General features: G+C 43.3%; 1 protein-coding gene across 4 annotated transcripts in view; it reads left to right on the top strand.

The window, feature by feature from the left end:
* The window catches only part of LOC115169386 (zinc finger protein 512B), a 77,665-nt gene that overhangs the window by 39,930 nt on the left and 15,940 nt on the right, over positions 1-21,795 (top strand). For 3 of the 4 annotated variants that reach the window (XM_029724955.1, XM_029724954.1, XM_029724957.1), the window contains 4 exons: positions 7,730-7,801; positions 8,991-9,122; positions 9,344-9,462; positions 19,029-19,121. In XM_029724955.1, coding sequence (XP_029580815.1) covers positions 7,730-7,801; positions 8,991-9,122; positions 9,344-9,462; positions 19,029-19,121 — 416 coding nt within the window. The remainder of the gene's footprint in view (positions 1-7,729; positions 7,802-8,990; positions 9,123-9,343; positions 9,463-19,028; positions 19,122-21,795) is intronic. The other variant, XM_029724956.1, reaches the window with a different exon arrangement.

Here is a 21,795-nt window from a genome sequence, read left to right as displayed (position 1 = left end):
AGCTATTAGCATTAGCGGTTAACAATTAGCGTCTCACAAGATTTAGGGCAACCTGCTAAGAAAAGACAAACTAGCTGTTTGTTGATGTAAGAAACAAAGTAATGATGGCATTATAGATGCTAGTGTATTTATATTAAGAAGCAAAGTGAAAACAGCATTGTGGTCATCAACATTGCATGTGCTGCATTGCCCATGCAGACTGAACACAAGTGTCTTGTGATTGAGGAACATCAAATGCGCTCCTTGAGTGACAGGGGGCGGGACTAAGTCTGTGTGGAAAGTGGCACGGAGAGAAAGAGAGCGGAGAGAGATGACTCAAGTAGTGAAGTAAACTATACTGCTCAAAAAAATAAAGGAAACACTTAAACAACACATCCTAGATCTGAATGAAAGAAATAATCTTATTAAATACTTTTTTCTTTACATAGCTGAATGTGCTGACAACAAAATCACACAAAAATAATCAATGGAAATCCAATTTATCAACCCATGGAGGTCTGGATTTGGAGTCACACTCAAAATTAAAGTGGAGAACCACACTACAGGCTGATCCAACTTTGATGTAATGTCCTTAAAACAAGTCAAAATGAGGCTCAGTAGTGTGTGTGGCCTCCACGTGCCTGTATGACCTCCCTACAACACCTGGGCATGCTCCTGATGAGGTGGCGGATGGTCTCCTGAGGGATCTCCTCCCAGACCTGGACTAAAGCATCCGCCAACTCCTGGACAGTCTGTGGTGCAACGTGGCTTTGGTGGATGGAGCGAGACATGATGTCCCAGATGTGCTCAATTGGATTCAGGTCTGGGGAACGGGCGGACCAGTCCATAGCATCAATGCCTTCCTCTTGCAGGAACTGCTGACACACTCCAGCCACATGAGGTCTAGCATTGTCTTGCATTAGGAGGAACCCAGGGCCAACCGCACCAGCATATGGTCTCACAAGGGGTCTGAGGATCTCATCTCGGTACCTAATGGCAGTAAGGCTACCTCTGGCGAGCACATGGAAGGCTGTGCGGCCCCCCAAAGAAATGCCACCCCACACCATGACTGACCCACTGCCAAACCGGTCATGCTGGAAGATGTTGCAGGCAGCAGAACGTTCTCCACGGCGTCTCCAGACTCTGTCACGTCTGTCATGTGCTCAGTGTGAACCTGCTTTCATCTGTGACGAGCACAGGGCGCCAGTGGCGAATTTGCCAATCTTGGTGTTCTCTGACAAATGCCAAACGTCCTGCACGGTGTTGGGCTGTAAGCACAACCCCCACCTGTGGACGTCGGGCCCTCATACCACCCTCATGGAGTCTGTTTCTGACCGTTTGAGCAGACACATGCACATTTGTGGCCTGCTGGAGGTCATTTTGCAGGGCTCTGGCAGTGCTTCTCCTGCTCCTCCTTGCACAAAGGCGGAGGTAGCGGTCCTGCTGCTGGGTTGTTGCCCTCCTACGGCCTCCTCCACGTCTCCTGATGTACTGGCCTGTCTCCTGGTAGTGCCTCCATGCTCTGGACACTACGCTGACAGACACAGCAAACCTTCTTGCCACAGCTCGCATTGATGTGCCATCCTGGATGAGCTGCACTACCTGAGCCACTTGTGTGGGTTGTAGACTCCGTCTCATGCTACCACTAGAGTGAAAGCACCGCCAGCATTCAAAAATGATCAAAACATCAGCCAGGAAGCATAGGAACTGAGAAGTGGTCTGTGGTCCACCTGCAGAACCACTCCTTTATTGGGGGTGTCTTGCTAATTGCCTATAATTTCCACCTGTTGTCTATTCCATTTACACAACAGCATGTGAAATGTATTGTCAATCAGTGTTGCTTCCTAAGTGGACAGTTTGATTTCACAGAAGTGTGATTGACTTGGAGTTACATTGTGTTGTTTAAGTGTTCCCTTTATTTTTTTGAGCAGTGTATAAAAATTAACATTACTTATGGCGAATCACATTTAACAAACCAAACATTCAAATACAGGTATAGAAGGTAAAGTAACAACCCAAACCGGTCCCTGCATCAATACCAGTATTTCATAAAATACGTTATACTGCCCAGCCCTAATTCAGAGCATTGTCAGTTTTTAAATTCAGACCGTTTCACTCTCCGGAGCGCACACTAGACGTCCGGGGTGAGGAGTAGGGTTGATTTTGAGTGTCCTGGCCTTACAACTGCAGTCAAGCACCCAAGCTAGTGTTGGCTAGCTTGCTAGCTACTTCCAGACACAAATAAGACCACTCTGACCATTTTACTCGCCCTAGCAGAGCTGGTTAGGCAGTTTTCGTGTTAACCAGAGCGTTGGTGACTGTGCTGCTGGAAACAATTTAATTACGCATTTTTGCCGACATTTAATGACACCAGTCATATTCAACAGGTGTTGAGTGCTGGTAAATTCATTATTCTGTGCTCTGGTTCACTCAGCCTAGAGTGCTCTGAAATCGGAGTAGATAGCCAGAGCGAATTTACGAAAGCACCCAAATGTTCATTGAGAATGCACGACGACTATACCATTTAGCTAAGAATGACGGGAATAACCAAGACAATAAACTTTGGGTATTTAGACAGCCTATAGTTAATATACTGTCAAGTTTGATGTATAACTACTAACGTTATGTAGATAGCTAACATACCGGTACATAATCAAATCAAATCAAATTTATTTATATAGCCCTTCGTACATCAGCTGAAATCTCAAAGTGCTGTACAGAAACCCAGCCTAAAACCCCAAACAGCAAGCAATGCATGTGAAAGAAGCACGGTGGCTGGGAAAAACTCCCTAGGAAAAACTCCTGAGAAAGGCCAAAAACCTAGGAAGAAACCTAGAGAGGAACCAGGCTATGAGGGGTGGCCAGTCCTCTTCTGGCTGTGCCGGGTGGATATTATAACAGAACATGGTCAAGATGTTAAAATGTTCGTAAATGACCAGCATGGTCAAATAATAATAATCATAGTAATTGTCGAGGGTGCAACAAGCACGTCCGGTGAACAGGTCAGGGTTCCGTAGCCGCAGGCAGAACAGTTGAAACTGGAGCAGCAGCATGGCCAGGTGGACTGGGGACAGCAAGGAGTCATCATGCCAGGTAGTCCTAGGGCTCAGGTCCTCCGAGAGAAAGAAAGAAAGAAAGAGAGAATTAGAGAGAGCATATTTACATTCACACAGGACACCGGATAAGACAAGAGAATACTCCAGATGTAACAGACTGACCCTAGCCCCCCGACACATAAACTACTGCAGCATAAATACTGGAGGCTGAGACAGGAGGGATCAGAAGACACTGTGGCCCCATCCGATGATACCCCCGGACAGGGCCAAACAGGCAGGATATAACCCCACCCACTTTGCCAAAGCACAGCCCCCACACCACTAGAGGGATATCTACAACCACCAACTTACCGTCCGAAGACAAGGCCGAGTATAGCCCACAAATATCACTACTGCTGTAGTGATATGCTATGTGGTTTGTAAGGACAGCGTAGCTAACAAATTGTCAGCCAACATAACGTGTAAGGTAACTTATTTGAAAAGTCATTACTTTATTACATTGAGTAGCAAGCTACCGCGAGGACGCGCTCTATCGATTCTGCGGCTTGACCATGCTTTTGGTGCACAGTTGATAGCGCGTTGGACTTCGGGCAAGAAGGTTGGGAGTTCGAAACCTGCTCCCTGCTTGTTTCATTTGAAGTCGTGCACAATTATCAGTTTATTATTTGGTTTATATTCCCTATTCATTGTCAGTTAGAGACAGTAGTGCATTGGGACCCAAAAGCATAATCAGTGCTCTAACTCCCCCTTGGTCGTTAAGGTAAATCTGGTCTGTGATAGGAGGGTGGTTTTTCACACCTAGCTCGGCTATTAGACTATTCTTTAGTAAAGGTTGAATAGTCAATTGTTCAGCTATTAGCCCCCCTCCCCAACTTGCAACAAATTGTTGTTACTCCCATCTCGTTCCTCGTCCTCTTCAACGAGTCATTCTCCGCCTGAGTAGCTTGCTTGAGGGCGTGCTGGCAGGACAAAAATATTTGTTATGAAAGAAACTTTTTTTCTTTTCAATCAAAAATAACTGTTATGAAATGAACTTTTTTTTTCAATCAATAAAGGATGAAAGAACATAATATGCCTGTCAGGGAATGCTATTCTGATATGTCAGATGAAGAGTTAGACCAGAAAGTCAGGGCCATTAAGGCAAGGATGCCCCATGCGGGCTTTAGAATGGTCAAAGGAAGTCTCCAAGCAATGGGCCATTGTGTACAATGGAGAAGAGTTAGGGAGTCTTTGTAGCGAAGAGTTAGGGAGTCTTTGTAGCGAAGAGTTAGGGAGTCTTTGTAGCGAAGAGTTAGGGAGCCTTTGTAGCGAAGAGTTAGGGAGCCTTTGTAGCGAAGAGTTAGGGAGCCTTTGTAGCGAAGAGTTAGGGAGCCTTTGTAGCGAAGAGTTAGGGAGCCTTTGTAGCGAAGAGTTAGGGAGCCTTTGTAGCGAAGAGTTAGGGAGTCTTTGTAGCGAAGAGTTAGGGAGCCTTTGTAGCGAAGAGTTAGGGAGCCTTTGTAGCGAAGAGTCAGGGAGTCTTTGCAGCGTGTAGATGGTGCAGGTATCATTGCCAGAATGATCCAGCTTCGTTGCATTGCTCGGCAAAAATACTCTGTTCCTGCTCCCGTCTCTCGTCTACATTGATACAAATCATAAATCGATAAGGTACTAAGATGTATAATGTCTCCATCAAATCTAAGAAGTTATTTGAACTTTTTTATTCTTCCTTAGTCATAGTTTTCTCACTTATTCAAATTTTCAATCATGTATGAAATGGGAGTTGTACTTCATCAACTGGTAATACATTAATAATGAAGCAGGTTAATAGGTTAAACATTTCACTTTTAATTCCAATGCTTTTTTTCAAGATACAACATTGTCATCTTTGGCGGTATAGAAGGATTTTCAAGGAAGGTAAGTATATCATTTTGTATACATATTGCATATTTCCCATCACCTAATGAACAACCACAATACCAGTCTGGTGTTAAGCTTTCTGTGCTGTATTGACGTATCCTGAAAATGACATCTGCTGCTTTAGATTGAACAGTCATATCTCAGTTATTGTTTTCATATCTACAAAAAATAAGCTATTTTCTTTACTTTCAGAGTGCGAGCTGATGAAGGGGTAGAAAATGTAGATATTGCCAGATGTACAGTTGAAGTCGGAAGTTTACATACACTTAGGTAGGAGCATTTCACAGAGTTGGAATAATCACCCTTCAAGTACAGAGGCGAACCTGACATCTCACCAGCTGTTGCCTTAGCACTACACAACTGATTCAAATGATCACGTCATCATCAAGCTTCAAGTGGTATTTACAGTTGAAGTCAGAAGTTTACATACACTTAGGTTGGGGTCATTAAAACTTGTTTTTCAACAACTCCACAAATTTCTTGATAACAAACTATAGTTTTGGCAAGTCGGTTAGGACATCTACTTTGTGCATGACACAAGTAATTTTTCCAACAGTTGTTTACATACAGATTATTTCACTTATAATCCACTGTATCACAATTCCAGTGGGTCAGAAGTTTACATACACTAAGTTGACTGTGCCTTTAAACAGCTTGGAAAATTCCAGAAAATTATGTCATGGCTTTAGAAGCTACTGATACGCCAAATGACATCATTTGAGTGAATTGGAGGTGTACCTGTGGATGTATTTCAAGGCCTACCTACAAACTCAGTGCCTCTGCTTGGCATCATGGGAAAATCAACAGAAATCAGCCAAGACCTCAGAAAAAATTTGTAGACCTCCACAAGTCTGGTTCATCCTTGGGAGCAATTTCCAAACGCCTGAAGGTACCACGTTCATCTGTACAAACAATAGTATGCGAGTATAAACACCATGGGACCATGCAGCCGTCATACCGCTCAGGAAGGCGTTCTGTCTCCTAGTGAGGAACGTACTTTGGTGCGAAAAGTGCAAATCAATCCCAGAACAACAGCAAAGGACCTTGTGAAGATGCTGGAGGAAATAGGTACAAAAGTATCTATATCCAGGGTAAAACGAGTCCTAATCGACATAACCTGAAAGGCCTCTCAGCAAGGAAGAAGCCACTGCTCCAAAACCGTCATAAAAAAGCCAGACTACGGTTTGCAACTGTACATGGGGACAAAGATCGTACTTTTTGGAGAAATGTCCTCTTGTCTGATGAAACAAAAATAGAACTGTTTGGCCATAATGACCATCATTATGTTTGGAGGAAAAAGGGGGAGGCTTGCAAGCCGAAGAACACCATCCCAAACGTGAAGCATGGGGGTGGCAGCATCATGTTGTGGGGGTGCTTTGCTGCAGAAGGGACTGGTGCACTTCACAAAACAAATGCCATCTTGAGGGAGGAAAATGATGTGGATATATTGAAGCAACATCTCAAGACATCAGTCAGGAAGTTAAAGCTTGGTCGCAAATGGGTCTTCCAAATGGACAATGACCCCAAGCATACGTCCAAAGTTGTGGCAAAATGGCTTAAGGACAACAATGTCAAGGTATTGGAGTGGCCATCACAAAGCCCTGACCTCAAGCCTATAGAACATTTGTAGGTAGAACTAAAAAAGTGTGTGTGAGCAAGGAGGCCTTCAAACCTGACTCAGTTACACCAGCTTTGTCAGGAGGAATGGGCCAAAATTCACCCAACTTATTGTGGGAAGCTTGTGGAAGGCTACCCAAAACGTTTGACCCAAATTAAGCAATTTAAAAGCAATGCTACCAAATACTCATTGAGTGTATGTAAACTTCTGACCCTCTGGGAATGTGATGAAAGAAATAAAAGCTGAAAAAAATAATTATTCTGACATTTCATATTCTTAAAATAAAATGGTGATTTTAGCTGATCTAAGGCAGGGAATATTTACTAGGATTAAATGTCAGGAATTGTGAAGAACTGAGTTTAAATTTATTTGGCTAAGGTGTATGTAAACTTCCAACTTCAACTGTAGATGATAATTACAATTATCAGTAATACACTGCTACTACTATAGGAAGAAAGTGTTATAAAGCCTTATATGAAGCAGACATTGCAGTATTGATACAATGAGTAGTGTAGAGAATAGCATAAAATTGCAACAATCAAATTCTAGAACAGCAGTATAGAATTCTGGTACCGCGTGCAAAAATAACTCGCACTGTAAGTGCCGTTATTAATATTTAGAACTTACGCATCAAAAGGTTAACGTTAGCTGTCTATCTAGCCAGCACTGTAGTTAGGCGCTGTCTATTTAGCCAGCAATGTAGTTAGGCGCTGTCTATTTAGCCAGCAATGTAGTTAGGCGCTGTCTATCTAGCCAGCAAGGTAGTTAGGCTCTATCTATCTAGCCAGCAAGGTAGTTAGGCTCTATCTAGCTAGCCAGCAAGGTAGTTAATCTAGTTAGCTAGCAATCTGTGCTACTTAAGTGCAAACACTGGACAGGCACCAAAGTGAACACTTATCCTTGATACAAAAAGAATGCCGTTACTGCCCGGCACATCCGCGGGAAGTAGCACCCCCTGATAAATCACAATTAAAAAATATATATACCTGAATATAAATAAAAATATTATGAGCCTAGCAAAAAACTCGTCAGCCTCCCTTAAATCGCTATCGGACCCAAAAATCCCATATCGGTCGGGTTCTACTTTTTGTTGCATTGTGAGGGTGAAGTTAGAAGCCCAGTGGAAATGGGGGCCCATGTGTTTGACGGTTTATTGCTCTCTGTTCTCCTCTTGAGCCAGGACGGAAGCAGAAAACTCCTAAGAAGTTCACTGGAGAGCAACCCTCTATCTCGGGGACATTCGGACTGAAAGGTAGACCCTCAGCCTCTCTCTTCTCACAGCATCTCTCACTCATGCTTGAAATAAAATTAGGGGGAACTCACTCACCAGACCACTACTGGGTCATTTTGATTGACTACACTCTTAGAAAAAGAGGTGCGATTGATAACCGCAAATGGGTTCTTTGACTGTCCCCATAGGAGAACCCTTTGAAGAACCCTTTTTGGTTCCAGGTAGAACCCTTTTTGGTTCCATGTAGAACTCTTTCCACATTGGGTTCTACATGGAACCCAAAATAGTTCTACCTGGAACCAAAAAGGGTTCTACCCGGAAACAAAAATGGTTATCCTATGGGGACAGCCAAAAACCCTTTTGGAACCCTTTTTTTCAAAGAGTGTAGGCATCTGAGAGTCCCCCATCCGCTTCGTTTGTCTTAGTGGTAGCGGCATCTCTCTCTCTCTGTCTCTCTGTGTGTGTTAATGTGTTTGAACTGTCAAGGTATTCATATCACGACTCAGTGAGTCAGTCTCATACTCTCATTCTGACACATTTTCTATCTTAACACCACTTTTCTCTAAGCTCAGTGACTCACACAGCACTGCATATTACATGACTCTCTCTTTCTATATGTTTCTCATATCCCAGCCTCATCTCTCATTACAACTCTCTCCCTCTTTTGTTCATTTTTATTTTTCAGGAATCAGCATTTCTCTTTATGTACTCCTCTTAGTCAGCATCATCCTCTCCCTCTCTTTCCCTCCCTCTCTCTATCATTTTACATCCACACTCATTTCCAACCATGAAATGCAGCTGATAAAGGGTATTACTCTGTAATTGTCCTGGTGTCATACTGCTCAGCCTAACTTAATCTCTCCAGTTCCAAGTTCTCTTTAACTTTAACTCTGACTGTAAATGTCATGAGCTCTGATTACCTTTTTCACTTCACTGAACCTGACCCATTAACAATTGCACTCATATATACACATGTGTGCGCACGTACACACCAGTGGAGGCTGCTGAGGGGAGGATGGCTGATAATAATGGCTGGAACGGAACAAATGGAATGGCATCAAAAACATTGAAACTATGGAAACCATGCGTTTGATGTTGTTGATACCTTTCCACCTATTCTTCTCCAGCCATTACCACGTGCCCGTCCTCCCCAATTAAGGTACCACCAACATCCTTTGGTACACTCCGTCACACACTCTGTATGTTTCAGGTATGAACAAGGTAGAGGAGAAGTTGAAGGCTGGTCGTGTGAAGAGATTAGAGGGGGGTCTGTTCAGCGAGGAGCCCCAGAGGAAGCACCCTGGTCCAGCCTCTAGGAGAGACCTAACACCCCTCACCTCTGGTACTAATATGGCTGTTCTGGACTACTTGTGAATTTATGTTTAGTGACAAGACAAATTCAATCTCCCAAATTATTCCCTGGTACACACGTGAGACCACTTTGTGTGATACATTTTCACAATATAAAGTATTGATCGATTGGTTGATTGATTGTAGGCCGTCATTGTAAATAAAGGTTACATTGATTGGTTGATTTATTGATATATCCTCCTGGTACTCCAGCAGAGGCCCAGTGGCAGTATGCCATCTCAGAGCGGGGGGAGGTGGTGTGTCCTACCTGTTCCATTGTCACAAGAAAGACCGTATCGGGCCTCAAGAAGCACATGGAGATCTGCCAAAAGGTGAGTCAATCAAAACAGAGGCTGTTTGGACCAGCGATCTAAATACATCTAAATAGTGACAATCTTTCCCTTTCATTTGAGATTGCAGCCTATATATTTATCTTACTGCTTGTAGCAGTATGCACACAATATACTGTCTTTGTTCAGCTTCTGAAGTATGAATACATTTGACATAACAGAGTTTGATTTAGGGTGAACTGTCTTTAGCCTCCCTCGTCACCATTTATATCCACTCCTCTAGACACAGTGCCACATCTGGCTTTCATTCCTCTAAATAAAGGATTGTGTTTCACACTCACTGTTGAAACTCTTAAACCCCAATATATCAGTTGACACTTGCCCTAAATAATAATCCATATTGCTAATTTTCTGTATAATATTATACTTGGTACTATGCCACATCTGTTCTTGATTCTAGCCCACTCAAACAATTGTGCTGAATACAAAAACTGACTTGCCCTCTGAGTCAATATCAGTTGTCATATGTTTTTATAGCAACATCAAGATCAGGGGTGTCAAACTCATTCCATGGAGGGCTGAGTGTATGCTGTTTTTTGTTATTTCCTTTCAATTAAGACCTAGACACTCAGGTGAGGGGAGTTCCTAACTAATCAATGACCTGAATTGATCAGTCAAGTACAAGGGAGGGGTGAAAACTTGCAGACACTCGGCCCTTGATCGAGATATTACTGTACCGTATATGCTGCTGTGTATAAGAACAATATATAACGTTTTGATGGCTTATATTTGATTCCAAAATGTTTTATGCATTTTTTTCATCTGAAATGAATGTTCATGGGTCCCTTTATACAGTTGAAGTCGGAAGTTTACATACACTTAGGTTGGAGTCATTAAAACTCATTTTTCAACCACTCCACATATGTCTTGTTAACAAACTATAGTTTTAACAAGTCGGTTAGGACATCTACTTTGTGCATGACAAAAGCAATTTTTCCAACAATTGTTTACAGATTATTTCACTTATAATTCACTGAATCACAATTCCAGGGAGTTAGAAGTTTACATACACTAAGTTGACTGTGCCTATAAACAGCTTGGAAAATTCCTGAAAATTATGTCATGGCTTTAGAAGCTTCTGATAGACTAATTGACATCATTTGAGGTGTACCTGTGGATGTATTTCAAGGCCTACCTTCAAACTCAGTGCCTCTTTGCTTGGCATCATGGGAAAATCAACAGAAATCAGCCAAGACCTCAGAAAAAACTTTGCAGACCTCCACAAGTCTGGTTCATCCTTGGGAACAATTTCCAAATGCCTGAAGGTGCCACGTTCATCTGTACAAAATAGTACGTAAGTATAAACATCATGGGACCATGCAGCCGTCATACTGCTCAGGAAGGAGACGCGTTTTGTCTCCTAGAGATGAACTTACTTTGGTGCGAAAAGTGCAAATCAATCCCAGAACAACAGCAAAGGACCTTGTGGAGATGCTGGAGAAAACAGGTACAAAGGTATCTATATCAACAGTAAAACGAGTCCTATATTGACATAACCTGAAAGGCCGCTCAGCAAGGAAGAAGATACTGCTCCAAAAACCGCCATAACAAAGCCAGACTACGGTTTGCAACTGCACAAGGGAACAAATATTGTACTTTTTGGAGAAATGTCCTCTGGTCTGATAAAGACCATCGTTATGTTTGGAGGAAAAAGAGGGAGGCTTGCAAGCCGAAGAACACCACCCCAACCATGAAGCACGGGGGTGGCAGCATCATGTTGTGGGGGTGCTTTGCTGCAGGAGGGACTGGTGCACTTCACAAAATAGATGGCATCATGAGGGAGGAAAAGTATGTGGATATATTGAAGCAACATCTCAAGACATCAGTCAGGAAGTTAAAGCTTGGTCGCAAATGGGTCTTCCAAATGGACAATGACCCCAAGCATACTTCCAAAGTTGTGGCAAAATGGCTTAAGGACAATAACGTAAAGGTATTGGAGTGGCCATCACAAAGCCCTGACCTAAATCCTATAGAAAATCTGTGGGCAGAACTGAAAAAGTGTGTACGAGCAAGGAGGCCTACAAACCTGACTCAGTTACACCAGCTCTGTCAGGAGGAATGGGCCAAAATTCACCCAACTTATTGTGGGAAGCTTGTGGGAAGGCTACTCAAAACATTTGACCCTTGTTCAACAATTTAAAGGCAATGCCACCAAATACTAATTGAGTGTATGTAAACTTCTGACCCACTGGGAATGTGATGAAAGAAATAAAAGCTGAAATAAATCATTCTCTCTATTATTATTCTGACATTTCATATTCTTAAAATAAAGTGGTGATCCTAACTGATCTAAGACAGGGAATTTTTACTAGGATTAAATGTCAGGAATTGTGAAAAACTGAGTTTAAATGTATTTGGCTAAGGTGTATGTAAACTTCTGTATGTGTATGAGTTATGTTTGTTCTCATACTTTTAAAACATTTACTTTCGAGGTGCTTTAAAGGGAAGCATTTTACAAGCTAATTTAAGTAAAACTATCTATACAAACCCCACATATATGATCAGTTTTTTTTCTCCATACAAACATTTCCTCTTTGAACATTTAGATTTTGGATGCTATGATTTTGTTGCTAATTTGGTGCCTCCATTGAAATTGCCATGGTAACAACACTAGCTGCAGCATCATTGACAGGACAGAATTATTTTGAACTTTGATTTAACCCTTGTGTAGTCTTAAAGGGTAAAAAAATGACCCGCTTTCAGTAAACCCCTAAAATAAAGTAGCTTAATTGAATTTTAAACCCCAAATCCATTTTTCATGAAGAAACAACCTGTCATTCATCAAACTTTGTGATTATCTGGGTTTTCCCTCTTCACAATGCAGAAAGACTGCATTTAATCGGTGGACACCACTAATTTTTATTACAACGCACCTGTCATAATTGTTTTCTTTACTAAAGTAGAGGTTTATTATTATTATTGCTAAAGGTACTGCATAAGTTTAGAAATGTATTTGTTGTTGCAAGAGATAGCACTTGTATAGCAGAAATGTGCAGAAAGTTGTTTTGAATGCATTTGATTGAAGGGAAACAATAAGTCTTTAACTTTTTTGGTAACATAGTGATATATTCTTATATACTGTACAATGATGAATTCAACTACAAAATACTAGTCTTCTCCCATTTTTTTAACCATTGCCCCCACCCATAAGGTGTATAAACAACAGCAATAAATAAGAATAAAATAGATACAAAACAAAAATGTGAAGAACATAAATCAATCACCTCTAATTAGCACATGTAGGACAGTATGCAGATGTATTTTGCAGATGTATTTCTCACATGTGCAGCACATAGTATTTGTTTTACAGTCCTTCTTTGGGGTGCAGAATTGGCATCTCCTCCTCTTGCCTGCCTCAGCTGCAGCCTCAGGTGGATCAGGACAAGATTCAGCCCCCTGAACAGCTTTCACAAGCGCTGCAGAGGCTGCTGTGCGAGGGAGGCGCTCCCTTTGAATGTGTGTGGTTTACAAGTGCCTTTCCCAGCTGCTCCAGGAACACCCTCTTCTTGTTCTGCTTATCAGGCATCCAGGTAGGGTTGATCTTGTTTCATATCACGAAGGAATTGTATAAGGACACATCAATGATATTATGGAGATGACCAGGGGCCAGCGGGCAATCATCTTCCTGCAGCTGTAAGTTCCAATCACCTTGTCCAGGTTGTCCACGCCTCCTTTGTTGTGGTTGTAGTCCAGGATGATGGCTGGCTTCCTGTCCTCACGATCACTGATCTCAGCCGTTTTGTGCAGTGTGCTCAGGAGGACCACATTCTTGTTCCTCTTTGGGAGGTAAGAAACTAGAGTGGTGGTGAAGGCAAACTTTGATGAGAAGGCCTCTCCCCCTTGTTGCGAGGAGTGCAGGAAGGAGCTCAGGCTTGTTCTTTCTAACTGTGCCAACCATAGTGATCTTCCTCTTCAGGAGCTGCTGGCTGAGTTCATTAGAGGTGAAGAAATTGTCACACGTGACATTGTGCCCCCTCAGTCCATCTGTCACATCAAGCACAACCCGCATCCCCTGGTTCTTTGTGGCACAGGAAATCGCCCTTCCACTCTCTGCATCCCAGAGACTACATGTAGCCTCGCCTCGGGACCTATACACACCCGCTAAGATTAGCAGCCCTATGTAGGCACGCAGGTCAATCTCATACATTCTTTTCCAGTTGTCTCCATATTTACGGAAACCCTCCAAATTTGTCATCTACAGGTTGATTTTTTTTTTATGGCTGCTGTGATGAACATGTAGAATGTGGAGGTGACATCCTGGGCATGGGCAACTGCATGTCTTGTGGGCCCTGGGGTCATCCTTATGACATTTTGTGCTGCCATCCTGCCCTGGTTGTCATATGGTGACAAGGACCATGTTATTTTTCTGTTCTTTGACAAAAATGTCTCTCTTTCAGCTTGGGGGATTTCTTCTTCCTCTGAAGATGATGCATCGTGCTCTGGGTTGTATTCTTCCCAATCTTCTTCTTCAGATACCTCCTCCTCTTCTAAATCATTGGTCTCTTATTCCTCCGGGACATCTGAAAAAATCTGATCTACGACCTGTTGGGCACTGAAACGTGAACTCCTGGCTTCAGCAAAGAGAGAACTGGGGGGACTGTCATCTGCAGCACCTTTATAGCCTCTGACTCCATTCCCCAGTAGTAAACAATGATTTCAATAAATTTGTATTTAGTCTGAAATTGTTTTTATTTTGTCTGTGAACTTGAGTCATGTGTGGGGTCCTGGAGGGGGGAGATGCTGCACGTGCACAATAAAGTTTTAGTTTTGTCTGTGTTCAATCAGTAGAACACAATCTCAATTTCTGTGTGTGTGTGTGTGTATGTGTGTGTGTGTGTGTGTGTGTGTGTGTGTGTGTGTGTAAATTATTTTATAACTGCCGTGTCAAAAATGACTCTAAGACAATCTTTGTACCCTGGTGATGTACAGCTTTCATGGAAATATGAACAAAGGCGTTGTTTCACATTTTCTAATGTTGGGGTCAATATACAAAAAGTAATCAAATTTCAAGTAGAAAAAATATCATTAAAAGGGTTTTCTCTGCTGTTAAACATAGTGGCGAGTCATTTTTGACCCTTAAGACAACACAAGGGTTAAGATTGCAGTAAAGGGAGTGAAAGCTTTCACTTCTCAATATTAATCAAAATTACCATGAAATGCAAGATATATTTGCATTGAACCCTTGATGTCCATTGTAGAATATAGCTAAGCCTTTTTAAACTTCAGAGTAGCCTAAACAATAGTCACTTTTATTATTGCAGTAACCTACCACTCCAGTAGGCTATTCATAGGTTGTACCTCCGTCACTCGGTCGCGTTATGCCATTGTTATGAACATTCTCAAGCCGCCATAGTGGTGCCCTAAAGTGGCTAACTACTATTTAGTCTAAATTACACTATAGTGCCTGGAAATACGATGACATTGCTAAAGTAGTCAAATATCTAGTAGGAAAACCCTGCCAGCATTATCATGACGTCAAATGTATTTCAGACAGATGGTAATGTTGTCATTAGCTAGCAAACTTTGTCAAAAATAGCTAGAAATGCTAACGTTAGCTAGCTAAAATCCAGTGCGCCCCCACCGAATCTTAGCTAGCTAGCTAACGTTATGCTACATCTAAACTCAATTTGGCAACATCAAAATGACAAAAGGCTTTCCTACTAATTATTTGCCTCCTTTTGAATGTCATAGTATTTCTAAGATACTTTAATGCACTTTTGATTAAAGCGTTTGTGGAAACAGACATTTGCAAGATTGTTCCATGATGTTACAATAACAAAAGCGAGTGCACGGCTTGACTAGTCAGATTGGCGACAATTTGATCAACCGTGGCACTATCTATAGTGATGAATCTCAGCTACTAGGCCTAAATTTCTTGTATGTTTGTTTAATGGAGAATCAGATATGTTCCCTGTGACAAAGTCACCACAATAAGCGGGTTATCATAAAGTAAAAACAGCCACAACTTTCCGAAATCCCCCTGCTAGCCAGGTGCAAGGGGAGAGAAAAGGGCCAACAAGCTGGCTGACATCTTTCAGTCAAAGGTAAGCTAAAACAAATGTAATTTTCACCAGGCTGTAGGCTAATAACCTATAGAAATAGTTTGGTGACGTTGACAGAACTTTGAGTTGATTTAAATTGTGATATATATACAACAACAAACCAAATAGATTCCAATCCCTATTTCTCCATTTACTGTGGTATAACCATATCAGATCCTGAATAACATAGCCTATAAGTGGCCATCAACAGGTCTCAGTGCAACCATTTACTCACATTTTGTGACACTATGGCTTGGTTGTGAGTTACATTTTTAATTGGTCACATCGCTGCGAGCTTAGCCGGTCACCTCAATCAAAGCTTTATATATTTGGGACGGCTGAATGTACTACTTAACTGACTGGGAAATGTTTGAAAGGAGAGAGTGCGCAATGGTGTGATAACATCTGATGGTGATGAATTTTTACATTTCCACAGTGACAGGATGCACCGGACAGGCAGGGATCATAGCCCAACTGATTCAAAATAGTTAGAAAACCATTAGAGAAATAGAATGACCTGCAAACAACTTGAGCAACAAGCATTACAGGCCATCACAAATCAACATTCCAAAATGTTTCTGTCTGTAATATGAACAAAATAAAAATGCAGATTTACAGTAAGCTGGTGTTCTAGAACCATTCCCCTTTCAAATGTGTTTCATACCAAAATGTGCAATATCCGGAACCATGTATTTAGAGAGTTGGGCTATTGCGTTTTCTGCATTATGATACTTTTCCATGACACTGCAATATTCTATTTTACACACTTAATCAAATCCTTTTTTAAGTTAACCCCTGGTCAGATGTGGTGATTGACAGCTGACACTCTCAGCTACTCGCGTTGGCTAGCTAGCGTTGCGTTAGCTTTGAGCTCTTGTGTATCATGGTCCTTTTGATTATGGATCGCTTCGACAGTTTATTGGAGCCTGGGGTATCTGTTCCTGTTGGCCCAAAGAGGAACATTTCTAAACAAGCTCATGACAAGGATAGAACCTAGATCCAGTGACACTTAGGTGAAGGGAAACAACCTAATAGCCTACCCACTGCAGACAAATATCAGGCTGTGTCACTCCAAAAATAAGAATTTTGCCACAAAACATGATTATTTGTCTCTTGAAAATAAAATTACCTTGCAATATATTTCAAACAAAATGATGTCTGTCTTTTCACCTTGCAATACAATATACCATGTCATGATGGAAAAATAATATCTCTTTCACATATTTTAATTCATGTCAATTTACCACCATTTCTGAAAATTGATATAGAGTGGAAGTCGGAAGTTTACATACATCTTAGCCAAATACATTTAAACTCAGTTTTTAACAATTACTGACATTTAATCCTAGTACTAATTCCCTGTCTTAGGTCAGTTAGGCTCACCACTTTATTTTAAGAATGTGAAATGTCAGAATAATAGTAGAGAGAATGATGTATTTCAGCTTTTATTTCTTTCATCACATTCCCAGTGGGTCAGAAGTTTACATACACTCAATTAGTATTTGGTAGCATTGCCTTCAGATTGTTTAACTTGGGTCAAATGTTTTGGGTAGCCTCCCACAAGCTCCCACAATAAGTTGGGTGAATTTTGGCCCATTCCTCCTGACAGAGCTGGTGTAACTGAGTCAGGTTTGTAGGCCTTGCTCACACACACTTTTTCAGTTCTACCCACAAACTTTCTATGGGATTGAGGTCAGGGCTTTGTGATGGCCACTCCAATACCTTGACTTTGTTGTCCTTAAGCCATTTTGCCACAACTTTGGAAGTATGCTTGGGGTCATTGTCCATTTGGAAGACCCATTTGCGACCAAGCTTTAACTTCCTGACTGATGTCTTGAGATGTTGCTTCAATATATCCACATACTTTTCCTCCCTCATGATGCCATCTATTTTGTGAAGTGCACCAGTCCCTCCTGCAGCAAAGCACCCCCACAACATGATGCTGCCACCCCTATGCTTCATTTACGGTTGGGATAGTGTTCTTCGGCTTGCAAGCCTCCTATTTTTTCCTCCAAACATAATGATGGTCATTATGGCCATACAGTTCTATTTTTGTTTCATCAGACCAGAGGACATTTCTCCAAAAAGTATGATCTTTATCCCATGTGCAGTTGCAAACCATAGTCTGGCTTCTTTATGGCGGTTTTGGAGCAGTGGCTTCTTCCTTGCTGAGCGGCCTTTCAGGTTATGTCGATATAGGACTCGTTTTACTGTGGCTATAGATACTTTTGTACCTGTGTTCTCCAGCATCTTCACAGGGTCCTTTGCTGTTGTTCTGGGATTGATTTGCACTTTTCGCACCAAAGTACGTTCATCTCTAGGAGACAGAACGCGTCTCCTCCTGAGTGGTATGATGGCTACGTGGTGTACAATTTTTTTCTGAGGTATTGTCTGATTTCTTTTGATTTTCCCATGATGTCAAGCAAAGAGGCACTGAGTTTGTAGGTAGGCCTTGAAATACACCCACAGATACACCTCCAATTTACTCAAATTATGTCACTTAGCCTATCAGAAGCTTCTAAACCCATGACCTAATTTTCTAGAATTTTCCAAGCTTTTTAAAGGCACAGTCAACTTAACTTCTGACCCACTGGAATTGTGATACAGTGAATTATAAGTTAAATAATCTGTCTGTAAACAATTGTTGGAAAAATGACTTGTGTCAAGCACAAAGTAGATGTCCTAACCAACTTGCCAAAACTATAGTTTATAACAAGAAATGTGTGGAGTGGTTGAAAAACAAGTTTTAATGACTCCAACCTAAGTGTATGGAAACTTCCGACTTCAACTGTATCATGTTTTGGGATAAAACTCTTAATTTGCTTTTTATTCATTTGGACTGCTTTCTTAAATACAGTTGTAACCTCTAGCGTTCAGACCACTAGCGTACTCTGGGGATGAGAATAAGTCAGGCACGCTGTTAGATGCTTCTCTCTGAGGACCACTCGGGCAGGTCCTAGGGGGCCATTAGACGCAGAGTATTGATTTGGAGGGCTGGAGGAATTATACTGTGGCTGCGTCTCAATACTCTGAAGTAGCTTCCTCTCCTTTAACTGTACCAATCTGAAAATACAGGCTGTAGGTCAAAACAATCAGGAAAGGACACAAGGAGAAGAAGCCAATTTAGACTATTGAGGTAATGTAGAGCTATGGCAGTAGGTGCTTATGGCCTGGTGGGCAATGTGACTATAAAAGAGACAGCCATTAAGGAGTCAGTCACTGTAAAATTAGCACAGGGGTCAGTCACTGTAAAACCTCTTCCTCTGCCAGATGGATCAATATTTGCTTCTTCATTAAAAGGGCTTCTTTCCAGTTATTGGTCTTGATGATACCTGACAAAGACCATTATAGGTGAAATGGTCCCGTGTCATTAACTCATGTGTGAAGGTCATGCTGGGGAACAGTGAGCAGAAAGACCAAGAACTTGACTGCCAGTGGATACAAGATATTTAGAAGTTAATAGGAATTAATGAGTTACTGTGTGACCTTTGTCCTTTAACCCTGCAGCTCCAGGATGCCCTGAAGTGCCAGCAATGCCAGAAACAGTTCAGGTCCAAGGCTGGACTCAACTACCATACAATGGCTGAGCACAGCAGCAAGGTAAACACACGCGCGCACACACAAACAATCACAAACACACACACAACCAAAGTTGATTGATATACTAGTCAGAAACTATCCGTTTTGAAAGTAACCGTTGGAGTTTAATTTGCAACATGTTACAGTGGAGGGAGCTCTGTTGTGAGTTCCTAGCAAGTAGGCGTGAGAGATTTATTTGGGATTGTGGGTGGTATGGCAGACAATTGAAGGGTCCTTCTCCTGACCTCTATTTTTTTGGCTGTTTTATAGCTCATTTCATGCTTTTGTTCACATTTTGCCATGAAGCTGAGAGAAAGCTTTGCAGTTTTAAAAGTAACTTCCTGCTAATCTACACATTTTGGAAAGGGGCCCCGGGGCATGTCCCCTGCATGCCCGTTTGATAATCCTGCCCTGGTCAAAGAGGTTACACCTCTGACCCAGTGACCTACTACACTACTACCTACCTAGAACTGTTGAGTGACCAATATAGACACCTCTGAACAACATAGACACCAAGGGCTCTGTTATCAGCTGGCATTAAGTATCAAACGGACATTCAATTTTCCAGCCCTAACGCCAGGTTCAGCAATTGACCTGTTTTATATCAGCTCACTTGCACTCACATGGGAGGGGTGGAAATATTTGAGGTGTGTCCTTAAAAAAACACAATCCAAAGTGATAATTTCAGACAGCGCTGGTTTTAGCGGTAACGCACAATGCTCATATTCACATGGAACAAGAGTAGCCTAATCTTCTTTTAGTGCATGTATACTTAGTATTTAGAAACATAAAAAACGAACTGTAAGAGGTGCGTAACTGGCTGCAGGGAAATCAGGCGCAGGAGAGCAGAACTGGGTAATAACCGAAGCAGTTTTATGAGGCAAAACCAACGGCACCCAGAACAACAACATATGGGTTGAAATAACCCGTCGCAACCAGTCAGAAGAGCACGTACACTTTACAACAAACAATTCCACACACAGACATGGGGGGAACAGAGGGTTATATACACGTCAAGTATTGAGGGGATGTAAACCAGGTGTGTGGGAAAACAAGACAAAACAAATGGAAAATGAAAGGTGGATCGGCGATGGCTAGAAAACCGGTGACGTCGACCGCCGAACGCCGCCCGAACAAGGAGAGGAACGGACTTCGGCGGAAGTCGTGAGAGTAACCCCCTTGACCGCGCGCCGACACCGGCCTCGGGGACAACCCGGAGGGCGAGGTGCAGGGCGATCCGGACGGAGACGGTGGAACTCCCGCAGCATTGAAAGGTCCAACACGTCCTCTACCGGAACCCAGCATCTCTCCTCCGGACCGTACCCCTCACACTCCACGAGCTACTGAAGGCCCCTCGCCCGACGCATCGAGTCCAGTTTAAATCGAACTGAATACGCCGGGGCCCCCTCGATTTCCAGAGGGGGCGGAGAAACCTCCCGCACCTCAGACTCCTGGAGCGGACCAGCCACCACCAGCCTGAGGAGAGACACATGGAACGAGGGGTTAATACGGTAATCGGGGGGAAGCTGTAACCTGTAACGCACCTCGTTCAGTCTCCTCAGGACTTTAAACTGCCCCACAAACCACGGACCCAGCTTCCGGCAGGGCAGGCGGAGGGGCAGGTTTCGGGTCGAGAGCCAGACCCGGGCGCCGGGCCTCACTGCGGTGATGGTCTGCGCTGGCTTTCTGGCGCAGCACGGCGCGCTGAAGATGAACATGGCGGCGTCCCATGTCTCCTCCGTGCGCTGGAACCAGTCGTCCACCGCAGGAGCCTCGGTCTGACTCTGATGCCAAGGAGCCAGGACCGGCTGATACCCCAGTACGCACTGGAAGGGGGAGAGGTTAGTGGAGGAGTGGCGAAGCGAGTTCTGGGCCATCTCTGCCCAGGGCACGAATGCCGCCCACTCCCCCGGCCGGTCCTGGCAATAAGACCGCAGAAACCTACCCACATCCTGATTAACTCTCTCCACCTGCCCGTTACTCTCGGGGTGAAAATCCTCAGGCACCCCGTAGTGCCGGAAGACGTGAGTGAACAAGGCCTCAGCAGTCTGTAGGGCCGTAGGGAGACCGGGCAGAGGAAGGAGACGGCAGGACTTGGAGAAACGGTCCACAACGACCAGGATCGTGGTGTTACCTTGTGAGGGGGGAGATCTGTGAGAAAATCTATCGACAGGTGAGACCATTGCCGTTGTGTAACTTAACTCTGGGCAGGTGCCTAGGAGCCTTACACTGGGCGCACACCGAGCAGGAGGAAACATTAACCCTCACATCCTTGGCCAAGGTGGGCCACCAGTACTTCCCACTCAAACAGCGCACTGTCCGACCGATACCTGGATGACCAGAGGGTGACGTGTGAGCCCAATAGATCAGCCGGTCACGGGCAGCAGACGGAACTTACAGACGCCCAGCGGGACGCTGGAGGGGAGCGGGCTCTGCACGTAACGCCTGCTCAATGTCCGCGTTCAGCTCCCATACTACCGGCGCCACCAGGCAAGAGGCCGGGAGTATGGGGGTGGGATCCATGGGCCGCTCCTCTGTGTCATACAGCCGGGACAGTGCGTCTGCCTTGACATTCTAGGAACCAGGTCTGTACGAAAGGGTGAAAACAAAATGGGTAAAACACATGGCCCACCTTGCCTGGCGTGGATTCAGTCTCCTTGCTGCCCGGATGTACTCCAGATTGCGGTGGTCAGTC

Source organism: Salmo trutta, chromosome 31 (assembly GCF_901001165.1).
Source record: "Salmo trutta chromosome 31, fSalTru1.1, whole genome shotgun sequence".
NCBI lineage: Eukaryota > Metazoa > Chordata > Actinopteri > Salmoniformes > Salmonidae > Salmo > Salmo trutta.
This window is presented reverse-complemented; position numbering and strand designations above follow the sequence as displayed.